This window comes from Phocoena phocoena, chromosome 4, assembly GCF_963924675.1.
Source record: "Phocoena phocoena chromosome 4, mPhoPho1.1, whole genome shotgun sequence".
In the NCBI taxonomy this organism is placed as follows: Eukaryota; Metazoa; Chordata; class Mammalia; order Artiodactyla; family Phocoenidae; genus Phocoena; species Phocoena phocoena.
Window position 1 is genome coordinate 78,012,244 of NC_089222.1, and position 13,826 is coordinate 78,026,069.

The window sequence follows — 13,826 nt, forward strand, 5'->3', positions numbered from 1 at the left end:
TGACATGATGATTGACTATGATTAAGAACACAAGGATGCAAATATATTACATTTTAAACTTAGCAAAGCAAATTGTATGGGATGGTTATCATCATGGCTGTTCCTTTGGGAAACACAGCTATAGTGCAGGGGTCTGGAGATCTGTGACCTAGTACTGGGTCCACCACTAACACAAGCCCAGTGAATGACACTGAGCAAACCCTGACTCCCTCTTGCACTTCTTTGAATGTAAGATTAGACTGATGATCTCTTAAGGGTCCTTCCAGCTCTAACGTTCTAAACATCCTAAATGCCAAAAATTCTCCCAAACCAGTCATAGGTCCAGTGGGAGGGAGCAGCTTTATCATCTCTAAGGCAAAATAAGACTTTATATTTCCTAGTTTGAGAAGAGCAGTTAGCTCTTTTGAAAGGACATGTTTTGAAAAGACATGATAGCCCCTCTGTAACTGTCAGGGGTCACTAGAGGGCTTTAGGGCTTGTCTCAGAACTAGGTTCTTTTCCCTCTCTCTTTGCTTCCCCATCTGTGTATTTCTGTCTGTCTGTGTCTCTTCCTTTTTCACACTTCTCCCTCCTTTGCTTCAGATGTCCTCCCTCTGTTGGCTCAAAGTATTGGTGTGTCTAGTGTTTTGTGAGTTAAGGTTTATCACTTCCAGTTTTCAAAAAATTTTAAAGTGACTGAAACATTTTACAGTTTTCTTTTTGAAAATTCCTATATTATACTACTTTTTAGTTGTGTGGCATCATTCGTGCATTTCTCTTCCTTAATGGGTCAACTTAACAAATGTTTAGGTTAAGGAATTTACAACCCCAATAGGGAGAAGTCTGGAAACGATTTGGTGGGTAGTTACTCTGGATGAATGGTTGCTCTGCATAAGAGAGGAATCCAGAGATTTCAAAGGGTAGAGATTATTCTGGGGAGCTCTAGACTCAGGGATGGAAACAGTTTATGAGGAGGCTGACTTTGATTTGAGATAAGAAAGAATGATCTTACAAAGGAGCTCCTGTCCCTGCAAAGAGGCTGCTCAGGGCATCATGAGATACCCACTAGTTGCTGCCCTTCTTTACCAGGTGTCTGCAGAGGAGATTCCAGCCCTGAGTGAGAGATGGGCCAGGTGACCCCTGCGGTTCCTGTATTCCTTTATGGATTGAATGAAAATGAGTGAAAATGAGCACTTAGCTGCTGCCTTCTTACATGTTTTGTCTCAAGTTTAGAGTACTAACTTGTATCTTATTTTTTTAACTAGGAAAAGATGGCATCTCTTTCCTCCTGAAGATACTCCTTTCCTTTATCCAACTAGAATTCCCTATGAAGAATCTAGCGTGTTCAGTAAAATCAATGTTGTCAATCCTGATTTAAAACGTTTTCCTCAATTTTGGAAGGCTCGAAGACATATGGTTACCCTGAGCCCTGGACAGGTAATGGGAGCTTTAAAACATTGGTGACCTGTCAGTGGACACCCCAGCTATAACTTCTTTCAAGTCTATGCCACGTGCCTCCCTATCAATACAAATGACAATGGTTCCTTCCCTGCTGCTCTGCTATTGGAACGTAGCTTCCCCAGCTATAGGCTTCACGCACAATCCCTGCTTCACAGGTCATGGGAGGGAGATGGGAGGAGGGAACACAGCTCCTCCCGCTGGTGAAGAGGAGAATGGCCTGTGGAGGAAGATCCAAAAACTCAGTTATTTTTATTCAGGTTAAGAGAAGGTGTCAAGGCATGAGTACTTGAACATTTCTGGAACATTTATTCACAATTAATATCTGTTCAACCACGATAAAATCCAGACACACAAACACAGGTTCGAATGCACCCAGTTAGTGGGCCAACAAAGGCAGAATGAACTAAGAATGATTTAGGGTTTTTTGTTTGTTTGTTTTAATTGAAGTATAGTTGATTTACAATATTGTGTTAGTTTTTGGTGTACAGCAAAGTGATTCAATTATATATATTTTTTCAGATTATTTTCCATTATAATTTATTGCAAGATATTGAATATAGTTCCCTGTGCTATATCGTAAATCCTTGTTGCTTATCTATTTTATGTATAGTACTCTGTGTCTGTTAATCCCCCACTCCTAAGTTACCCCTTTCCACATAACCAAACATGATAATTGTAAGTTTGTTTTCTATATCTGTGAGTCTGTTTCTGTTCTGTATGTAGATTCATTTGTATCATTTTTTAGATTCCACATATAAGTGATACCATATAATATTTGTTGAGAATGATTTGCTTTTAAGCAAGAATGGATGTTACTTTTGTAACTGACTGTCTCTGAAACATTTCCAAAGGTTTAGTACTTAGTGCTGCTACCCAGTGGGGAATATCACCTTTACAACACTGGCATTTGCTGTCTGATATTTTAGTAACATTTGCAAGGTTTTCTTAGTCTTTCTCTTTTTTTTTTTTTTTGCGGTACGCAGGCCTCTCACCGTTGTGGCCTCTCCCGTTGCGGAGCACAAGCTCCGGACGCGCAGGCTCAGCAGCCATGGCTCACGGGCCCAGCCGCTCCGCGGCATGTGGAATCCTCCAGAACCGGGGCACGAACCTGTGTCTCCTGCATCGGCAGGCGGAGTGACAACCACTTCTCTGTTTTCTTTCTGTATAGAGTTACCTATTCTGGGCATTTCACATAAGTGCAGTTGTGCAGTCTGTGGACTTCCGTGTCCGGCTTTTTTCACGTCGCATAATTATCCTCAAGGTTCATCCAGGCTGTAGAACGTTATCAGCACTTCATTCTTTTTTATGGCTGAATATATTCCATTATGTGGATATACATTTTATTTATCCATTAAACAGCTGATAGATATTTGGGTTGTTTCCATCTTTTGGTTATTATGAATAATGCTGCTATAAACATTTGAGTACAAGTTTTTGTATGAGCATATATTTTCAGTTCTCTTGGGTATATACGTAAGGGTGGAATTGCTGAGTCATATGATAACTCTGTGTTTTTTAACTTTTGGGGGAATTGTCAAACTGTTTTCCACAGCAGCTGCACCATTTTACATTCCCACCAGCAATCTCTGAGGGTTCTATCTTCACATCCTCACCAACACTTGTTATTTTCCTTTATTATTGTTATATTACTACAACTATAGCCATTCTAGTGGGTGTGAAGTGGCTGCTAATTCTTTTTTTCTTCTATTTTAATAGCCAAATTTGAATGAGTATTTCTGTCTATTGTATCAGTTTTCCTTACATCATGCTGTTTCCTGAATCCACCATAAACTGGCTCTCTCTCTTACCACTTTACTTGAAAGTATACTCTATGATAGGACATTAATGACCTCCTAATGACTAAATCCAGTGGCTGAAGTGGACGTTTTTAGTCCATTTCACTTCACTTTAGTTCTCTTAAAAGGAGGTCTCTTCCCATCTCCACCTTGTCCATAGCAAGTGCCACCATTTTCCTAAATCCGAAGCCCAGAAGCTTCAGATCATCTCCGTTTGCTGTACTCAGCCTTCCACAGACTCTTGTAATGACTCTGGATAAATGCAGTCCTTCTTGATTCTGCCCATTGCTTTTGTTTGCTATATCTTCCTATTTAAATCTTAACATTTAATTTAATAATTGGACCATTGCAAGAATCTCCTGTCCTTCCCAGACTCTCCCACAATGTCACTGTTTTAACCATCCCCCTACTCAGAACTTCTCAGCAACTCAAAATGCCTACAGGATAAAACCCAGATTCTTTATTCTGAACTCAGGGCCCTCCACTGGCCCTAACCTGATCCCCCACTTTATTCCCCTTTACTCCTTCTGCAGTAGTAAGACTGGCCTACTTGCTGTCCCTCGACAGTCCCACCTCCCTTGCCCACTTCTCCATCCTGGCATGTCCTCATTCTCTCTTAGTCCTAGTTCAAATCACACTTTCTCCATCCAGGTTGCCCCTAACCTCCCTAGAAGCATGCCTGCTTCTCCCACCTCTGAAGGTCTCTAGCACCAGTGTCCACTCCTCTGATTTTCCACTTACATAATTTATAAATTATATAAGTGGTAAAAAGTGATTTACCACTTTTCTATATATTATTTTTTCATTGGCTAGATTTTAGACTGTGAGAAGGCTGAAACTATGTCCTATGTGTTTACCTCTGCCCTTTTTCAGAACTCATACAACTATTATGTGATGGAAAGGAGGAAAAGTTGCAATCTCAGAATCCTTTACTAAGATTTGGATGCAGACAGAGAAGGTCCAGGATAAAGGAGAGTAGAGACTGGAGAAGCTAGTAATATCCTTTGTAGAACATGCAACTTGTTAATTTAAGAAAAGGAATAAAAGGATTGTGGGGTTTTTTTTCTTGTTTCCCTTTCCTATTACAATCTTAGTATAAATTCATTTGAGTTTGTTTTTTTTCCTTAGCAGCTTCATTTAAGATCTGATTCTGACATGAAAATAAAATGTTCTGTTCTTGTGCTAACCATTTTTTGTTTGGTTTTCAGGTTCTGTTTGTCCCCAGACACTGGTGGCATTATGTGGAATCCATTGATCCTGTCACTGTCAGTATAAACTCATGGATTGAGCTGGTATTTTTTTTTCTAATAAATGTAGTCTCCCTGCTTTTAAGATATACAGTGTCTGTCTATAGAACTTGGTGATTAATTTTCACCAACACTCCAGTGTTACTTTGTTTTCCTGTTCCATAATTTATGTATTCTGTGCTGTTGATGAATAGTGAGGTTGGAAATAGGATTTTTGTGACACACCATTCTCTTTCTTTTAAGGGCACAAAATGGGCCCTGATGTTGATGTGCCAGGTCTTCTCCCTTGACCGGTGTTGTTAGGAGAATCGTGTTGGGCCTGGCTGGATCTGCCACGTGTGTCCCACGTTGCCAGTCCCATCCCCCACCATCTGGGCTGGAAATACTTGCTTCTTGGTTCAGTGTCCTCATTAATAACTGCAGAATTCTCAGTCCTGACTTACACATTTTCTCAGAGCAGTCTTTCAGTGCTAGGTGTTATCATTTTATTTCTCCCAAAGGCTTTTCCCCTCCCATATGCTATGCTTAATCCTGGTTGCCTGCTCTACTTGACAATTAGAATGGCTACTCTTATGGCTCAAGTCTGTCTCTTCCACCTGAGGTGTCATTGCATCTTTGTATGCTTTAACCAGAGGCTTTGACTGCACCTGTGCCCTCGTTAACCTGAGGCCTAGAATGCACCTCTCCTCTCCTGTACCCAAAACCTTGATTGCATCTTTCTCCTCTCTTTGGCTGCTGCACCCTCCCCTCACTCAGACTTCATGTCCTTAGATAATGGGAAGGGCTTTGGCACAGGGGGAGCATACGGAATATTGTAACAGGAAGCTCTATTGTGTGGCTTAGAAGAGTCATAACCCTTGGGTGAGAAGTATAATGGGAGATCAATGGACTTACAGTTAGAAATGCTGCTTAACTGATTGCCTTGCTTGGTATCCCCCTTTCCGCTCCAGTGTTCAGAATGTCCCTCTGAAAAGAAGTTGGTCAATTATAGTACTTAAGTCATTTATTTTCTTTTTCTCAGAGATCACATTTTTATGTTGCCTGTAGTCCAATGTCTGAAATCCTTTACTAATATGTATTTGTCTAGTTTTCCAGTTGTTTATCGTAGGAAAGTAGTTAAGTTACTGTTACTCTATCACAGCCAGAGGTGGACATCTCAGTTGAATCATTTTTGTGCCCATTATCTGAAATATGTTATTAATGTTTACATTTTTTTTAAGATAAGATTTCTTTGTCTCTAAGGGTAGTCAACATACTATTCTTTACTGCATGGTCTTATACATATTAAATAAAAAATACTAGGTGCAGTGCAGAAGGAGAGCCACTGCAGGCCAGCTTCTCCAACTCTGAAGGCACTCCAGGGATTGGAAACCATGAAATCCAAACATCAAAGTGAATGGCTTAATTTGCTATACCTCAACTCATCTTCAAGTGTTAATTAAAATTATCCACAGGAAACTGAATCAAAATTAAAATTAAACACATATATAGAGAAGCAAGAAGAGCTACAATCCTGCAGCCTGTGGAATGAAAACCACATTCACAGAAAGACAAAATGAAAAGGCAGAGGGCTATGTACCAGATGAAGGAACAAGATAAAACCCCAGAAAAACAACTAAGTGAAGTGGAGATAGGCAACCTTCCAGAAAAAGAATTCAGAATAATGATAGTGAAGATGATCCAGCACCTTAGAAAAAGAATGGAGGCAAAGATTGAGACAATGCAAGAAATGTTTAACAAAGACCTAGAAGAATTAAAGAACAAACAAACAGAGATGAACAATACAATAACTGAAATGAAAAATACACTAGAAGGAATCAATAGCAGAATAGCTGAGGCAGAAGAACGGATAAGTGACCTGGAAGACAGAATGGTGGAATTCACAGCGGGGAACAGAATAAAGAAAAAAGAATGAAAAGAAATGAAGACAGCCTAAGAGACCTCTGGGACAACATTTAATGCAACAACATTCACATTATAGGGGTCCCAGAAGGCGAAGAGAGAAAGAAAGGACCTGAGAAAATATTTGAAGAGATTATAGTCAAAAACTTCCCTAACATGGGAAAGGAAATAGCCACCCAAATCCAGGAAGTGCAGAGAGTCCCAGGCAGGATAAACCAAAGGAGAAACACATACTAATCAAATTGGCAAAAATTAAAGACAAAGAAAAATTACTGAAAGCAGCAAGGGAAAATTGACAAATAACATACAAGGGAACTCCCATAAGGTTAACAGCTGATTTCTCAGCAGAAACTTTACAAGCCAGAAGGGAGTGGCACAATATATTTAAAGTGATGAAAGGAAAGAAGCTACAACCATATTGTAGATTATTCTACCCAGCAAGGATCTCATTCAGAGATCCTCGGAGAAAGCAAAACAAATGCTAAAGGAACTTTTCTAAGTGGGAAACACAAGAGAAGAAAAGAACCTGTAAAAACAAACCCAAAACAAGAAAATGGTAATAGGAACATACATATTGATAACTACCTTAAACGTGAATGGATTAAATGCTCCAACCAAAAGACACAGGCTGGCTGAATGGATACAAAAGCAAAACCTGTGTATATGCTGTCTACAAGAGACCCACTTCAGATCTAGGGACACATACAGACTGAAAGTGAGGGGATGGAAAAAGATATTCCATTCGAATGGAAATCAAAACAAAGCTTGAGTAGCAATATGCATATCAGATAAAATAGACTTTAAAATAAAGAATGTTACAAGAGACAAGGAAGGACACTCCATAATGATCAAGGGGTCAATCCAAGAAGAAGACATAACAATTATATATGCACCCAACGTAGGAGCACCTCAATACATAGGGCAAATGCTAACAGCTATAAAAGAGGAAATCGACAGTAACACAATAATAGTGGAGGACTTTAACACCTCACTTACACCAATGGACAGATCATCCAGTCAGAAAATTAATAAGGAAACAAAAGCTTTAAATGACACAATAGACCAGATAGATTTAATTGATATCTATAGGACATTCCATCCGAAAACAGCAGATTACACTTTCTTCTCAAGTGCACACGGAACATTCTCCAAGATAGATCACATCTTGGGTCACAAATCAAGCCTCAGTAAATTTAAGAAAATTGAAATCATATCAAGCATCTTTTCTGATCACAGCGCTATGAGATTAGAAATAAATTACGGGGAAAACGTAAAAAACACAAACACGTGGAGGCTAAACAATACATTAGTAAATAACCAAGAGATCACTGAAGAAATCAGAAAATACCTAGAGACAAATGACAATGAAAACATGACAGTCCAAAACATATGGGATGCAGCAAAAGCAGTTCTAAGAGGGAAGTTTATAGCAATACAATCCTACCTCAAGAAGCAAGAAAAATCTCAAATAAACAATCTAACCTTACACCTTAAAGAACTAGAGAAAGAACTACAAACAAAACCCAAAGTTAGTACAAGGGAAGAAATCGTAAAGATCAGAGCAGAAATAAATGAAATAGAAACAAAGAAAACAATAGCAAAGATCAATAAAACTAAAAGCTGGTACTTTGAGAAGAAAAACAAAATTGACAAACCTTTAGCCAGACTCATCAAGAAAAAGAAGGAGAGGACTCAAATCAATAAAATTAGGGGCTTCCCTGGTGGCGCAGTGGTTAAGAATCCGCCTGCCAATGCAGGAGACATGGGTTCAAGCCCTGGTCCGGGAAGATCCCACATACCGCGGAGCAACTAAGCCCGTGCGCCACGACTCCTGAGCCTGCACTCTAGAGCCCACGAGCCACAAGGACTGAAGCTCACGTGCCTAGAGCCTGTGCTCCACAAGAGAAGCCACCACAATGAGAAGCCTGCGTGCGCAACGAAGAGTAGCCCCCCGCTCACTGCAACTAGACAAAGCCCGCGCACAGCAACGAAGACCCAATGCAGCCATAAATAAATAAATGATTTTTTAAAAAAATAAATAAAAAATAAAGTAAAATTAGGAATGAAAAAGGGGAAGTTACAACGGACACCACAGAAATACAAAGCATCCTAAGAGACTACTACAAGCAACTCTATGCCAATAATATGGACAACCTGGAAGAAATGGACAAATTCGTAGAAAGGTGTAACCTTCCAAGAGTGAACCAGGAAGAAGTAGAAACTATGAACAGACCAATCACAAATAATGAAATTGCAACTGTGATTGAAAATCTTCCAACAAACAAAAGTCCAGGACCAGATGGCTTCACAGGTGAATTCTATCAAACATTTAGAGAAAAGCTAACACCCATCCTTCTCAAACTCTTGCAAAAAATTGCAGAGGAAGGAACTCTCCCAAACTCATTCTATGAGGCCACAATCACCCCGATACCAAAACCAGACAAAGATACTACAAAAAAAGAAAATTACAGGGCTTCCCTAGTGGCGCAGTGGTTGAGAGTCGGCCTGCCGATGAAGGGGACATGGGTTCGTGCCCCGGTCCGGGAAGATCCCACATGCCGCAGAGCGGCTAGGCCCGTGAGCCATGGCCCCTGAGCCTGCGTGTCTGGAGCCTGTGCTCCACAACGGGAGAGGCCACAACAGTGAGAGGCCCACATACCGCAAAAAAAAAGTACTAGCAAACAGAATCCAACAACACATTAAAAGGATCATACACCATGATCAAGTGGGATTTATCCCAGGGATGCAAGGATTCTTCAATATACACAAATCAATCAATGTGATACACCATATTAACAGATTGAAGAATAAAAACCGTATGATCATCTCAACAGATGCAGAAAAAGCTTTTGACAAAATGCAACACCCATTTATGATAAAAACTCTCCAGAAAGTGGGCACAGAGGGAACCTACCTCAACATAATAAAGGCCATATACGACAAACCCACAGCAAATATCATTCTCAATGGTGAAAAACTGAAAGCATTTCCTCTAAGATCAGGAACAAGACAAGGATGTCCACTCTCACCACTGTTATTCAACATAGTTTTGGAAGTCCTAGCCACGGCAATCAGAGAAGAAAAAGAAATAAAAGGAATACAAATTGGAAAAGAAGAAGTCAAGCTGATGACATGATACTATACATAGAGAATCCTAAAGATGCCACCAGAAAACTACTAGAGCTGATGAATGAATTTGGTAAAGTTGCAGGATACAAAATTAATGCACAGAAATCGCTTGCATTCCTATACACTAACAATGAAAGATCAGAAAGAGAAATTAATGAAACAATCCCATTCACCATTGCAACAAAAAGAATAAAATACCTAGGGATAAACCTACCTAAGGAGGTAAAAGACCTGTACTCAGAAAACTGTAGACACTGATGAAAGAAATCAAAGATGACACAAACAGATGAAGAGATACACCATGTTCTTGGACTGGAAGAATCAATATTGTGAAAATGACTATACTACACAAAGCAATCTACAGATTCAATGCAATCCCTATCAAATTACCAATGGCATTTTTTACAGAACTAGAACAACAAATCTTAAAATTTGTATGGAGGGCTTCCCTGGTGGCGCAGTGGTTGAGAGTCCGCCTGCCGATGCAGGGGACACGAGTTCGTGCCCCAGTCCGGGAAGATACCACATGCCGCGGAGTGGCTGGGCCTGTGCGCCATGGCCGCTGAGACTGCACGTCCGGAGCCTGTGCTCCGCAATGGGAGAGGCCACAAGGGTGAGAGGCCCGCGTACCGCAAAAAAAAAAAGAAAAAAAAAATTTGTATGGAGACACAAAAGACCCCAAATAGCCAAAGCAGTCTTGAGGGAAAGATACGGAGCTGGAGGAATCAGACTCCCTGACTTCAGACTATACTACAAAGCTACAGTAATCAAGAAAATATGGTACTGGCACAAAAACAGAAATATAGATCAATGGAACAGGATAGAAAGCCCAGAGATAAACCCACTTATCTATGGTCAACTAATCTATGAGAAAGGAGGCAAGGATATACAATGGAGAAAAGACAGTCTCTTCAATAAGTAGTGCTGGGAAAACTGGATAGCTACATGTAAAAGAATGAAATTAGAATACTAACACCATGCACAGAAATAAACTCCAAATGGATTAAAGACCCAATTTAAGACCAGATACTTTAAAACTCTTAGAGGAGAACATAGGCAGAACACTCTTTGACATAAATCACAGCAAGATCTTTTTTGACCCACCTCCTAGAGTAATGGAAATAAAAATAAAAATAAACAAATGGGAACTAATGAAACGTAAAAGCTTTGCACAGCAAAGGAAACTATAAACAATACAAAAAGACAACCCTTAGAATGGGAGAAAATATTTGCAAACGAATCAACAAAGGATTAATCTTCAAAATATATAACAGCTCATGCAGCTCAATGGTAAATAAACAAACAACCCAATCAAAAAATGGGCAGAAGACCTAAATAGACTTTTCTCCAAAGAAGACGTACAGATGGCCAAGAGGCATATGAAAAGCTGCTCAACATCACTAATTATTAGAGAAATGCAAATCAAAACCACAATGAGGTATCACCTCACACCGGTTAGAATGGGCATCATCAGAAAATCTACAAACAAATGCTGGAGAGGGTGTGGAGAAAAGGGAACCCTCTTACACTGTTGGTGGGAATGTAAATTGATACAGCCACTATGGAGAACAGTATGGAGGTTCCTTAAAAAACTAAAAATAGAACTACCATATGACCCAGCAATCCCACTACAGGGCATATACCCAGAGAAAAACATAATTCAAAAAGACATATGCACCCCAATGTTCATTGCAGCACTATTTACAATAGCTAGATCATGGAAGCAACCTAAATGCCCATCAACTGACAAATGGATAAAGAAGATGTGGTACATATATACAATAGAATATTAGGCAGCCATAAAACGGAATGAAATTGGGTCACTTGTAGAGACGTGGATGGACCTAGAGACTGTCATACAGAGTGAAGTAAGTCAGAAAGAGAAAAACAAATATTGTATATTAATGCATATATGTGAAATCTAGAAACATGGTACAGATGAACCAGTCTGCAAGACAGAAATAGAGACACAGATATAGAGAACAAACGTATGGACACCAAGGGGGGAAAGCAGGCGGGTGGGGAGTGGGGGGATGAATTGGGAGATTGGGATTGACATATATACACTAATATGTTTCAGATAGATAACTAATAAGAAACTGCTGTATAAAATAAACCTTTAAAAATACTATACATGAAAAAAAAGAAAGAAATTCTGCTTGCAGCACGCTGTATTGGAATCAGAGCAAATATCAAGGTAGCATGCATGGAGTTCACTTCCACTCCCAGTGCCAAAGTCACATCTACAATAGCCTTACAGATGCTTTGCCTCCCAAGATAGCTCATTCCATCGTGGAGCTGTCACCTGCCTGCTTGTAACCATACCCATTACTTCTAAAACTATACAGAATTTTTTTTTTCTGTTTTAACTATTTGAAGGGGACACTTTTTATGGCTGGCATCTTTCATTCAGCATAATGTTTTCAAGAACCATCCATGTAGTAGCATGTATCAGTACTTCATTCCTTTTTTTTATGGCTAAAAATTTTTTTATTGTACAGATATACCACATTTTGTTTATCCACTAATCAAGTGATGGACGTTTGGGTTGTGTCTACTTTGGGTTATTATGAATAATGCTACTGTTAATATTCGTGTACAAGTTTTTGTGTGGATGTATGCTTTCATTTCTCTTGGTATGTACCTAGGAGTGGAGTTGCTGGGTCATATGGTACATCAGCCAAGGCAGGCCAGCAGGCTGGGAATTCAGACAAGAGTTAAAGTTGCTGTCTGGAGTCCAAAATCTGTAGAACAGGCTGGCAGGCTGGAAACTCACTCAGGATTTCTGTTGCAATCTTGAGGCAGAATCTCTTCTCCAGAAAACCTTAAATTTTACTCCTGTGGCCTTCAACTGATTGGATGAGGTCCACCCACGTTATTGAGGATAATCTTCTTTTACCTAAAGTCAGCTGATTATAAATGTTAATTGCATCTACGGAACACCTTCACGGCGACATCTAGACTAGTGTTTGACTAGACAGTTGGTCACCATAGCCTAGCCAAGCTGACTTATAAAATTAACCATCTGGTAACTCTACATTTAACCTTTGGGGAATTGCCAGGCTGTTTTTCAAAGCAGCTGTACTGTTTACATTCCCACCAGCAATTTGTGAAGATTCTGATTTCTTCATATCCTCGCCAACACTTGTCATTATCTGGCTTATTATAGCCTTCCTAGTGGGAAGTGGTATCTCATCCTGGGGATTTGCCTTTGTTTTATTAATTTAATATTATGTTTCTAAGATTCATCTGTGTTGTCACACGTAGCTGGTCATTCATTTTCACCATGATATAATATCCTCTTGTGTTAATGTACTACAATTTGATTCATTTTTCTGTTGATGGATAATTGGGTTGTTTCCAATTTCTTTTGCTTTTATAAATAGAATATTCTTGTACACATGTGCAAGAGTTTCTCTAGAGAATATGTATATATGTATATATCTAGGAGTGGAGTTGCTGGTCTATAGGGTACACAGTACTCAAGTTTATAAAATAATGCCTACATGTTTTTCCACCATCAACAAGATTTCTGTCAAGCACATTTCTCCACCATTTGGAATTATCAGACCCTCTTTTGCCAGTTTCATGGGTTTCTTGATTTGCATTTCCCTGATTATGAATGAAGCTAAGCCTATTTTCTTGTGTTTTTAACCTTATAATTGTTCTTTTTTTGACATGTTTGTCTTCATGTCTTTTGCCCATTTAAAAAAAATTAGGTCATTTGTCTTATTGATGTGTGCAGATTCTTTATATATTCTGCATATTCATCTCCTATCACTTATATATGTTACAGACATCTGGCTTGTCTTTTCTTTATGGTATCTTTTGATGAACGAAACTATTGATTTTAATGTAATTTATCACTAGGAATTCCCTGGCAGTCCAGTGGTTAGGACTCTTTGCTTTCATTGCCGAGGGCCTGGGTTCAATCCCTGGTTGGGGAACTAATATCCCACAAGCCACACAGCGTGACCAAAAAAAAAAAAAAAGATTGCCAAAAAAAGAAAATTTTTTTTTTTTTTTTTTTTGCAGTACGCGGGCCTCTCACTGTTGTGGCCTCTCCCATTGCAGAGCACAGGCTCTGGATGCGCAGGCTCAGCATCCATGGCTCACGGGCCCAGCCGCTCTGCAGCATGTGGGATCCTCCTGGACCGGGGCACGAACCCGTGTCCCCTGCATCAGCAGGCAGACGCTCAACCACTGCGCCGCCAGGGAAGCCCAAAAATTTTACATATATATACACATATATATATAATGTAATTTATCATTAATACCATAGTTTATACTTATTGTCTCTTTTAAAAGACCT

At 39.5% G+C, this 13,826-nt stretch overlaps 1 protein-coding gene across 1 annotated transcript in view; it reads left to right on the top strand.

Moving 5' to 3' along the window:
* The window catches only part of HSPBAP1 (HSPB1 associated protein 1), a 53,867-nt gene that overhangs the window by 38,217 nt on the left and 1,824 nt on the right, over positions 1-13,826 (top strand). The window contains exons 5-6 of the mRNA XM_065876654.1: positions 1,245-1,416; positions 4,445-4,528. Coding sequence (XP_065732726.1) covers positions 1,245-1,416; positions 4,445-4,528 — 256 coding nt within the window. The remainder of the gene's footprint in view (positions 1-1,244; positions 1,417-4,444; positions 4,529-13,826) is intronic.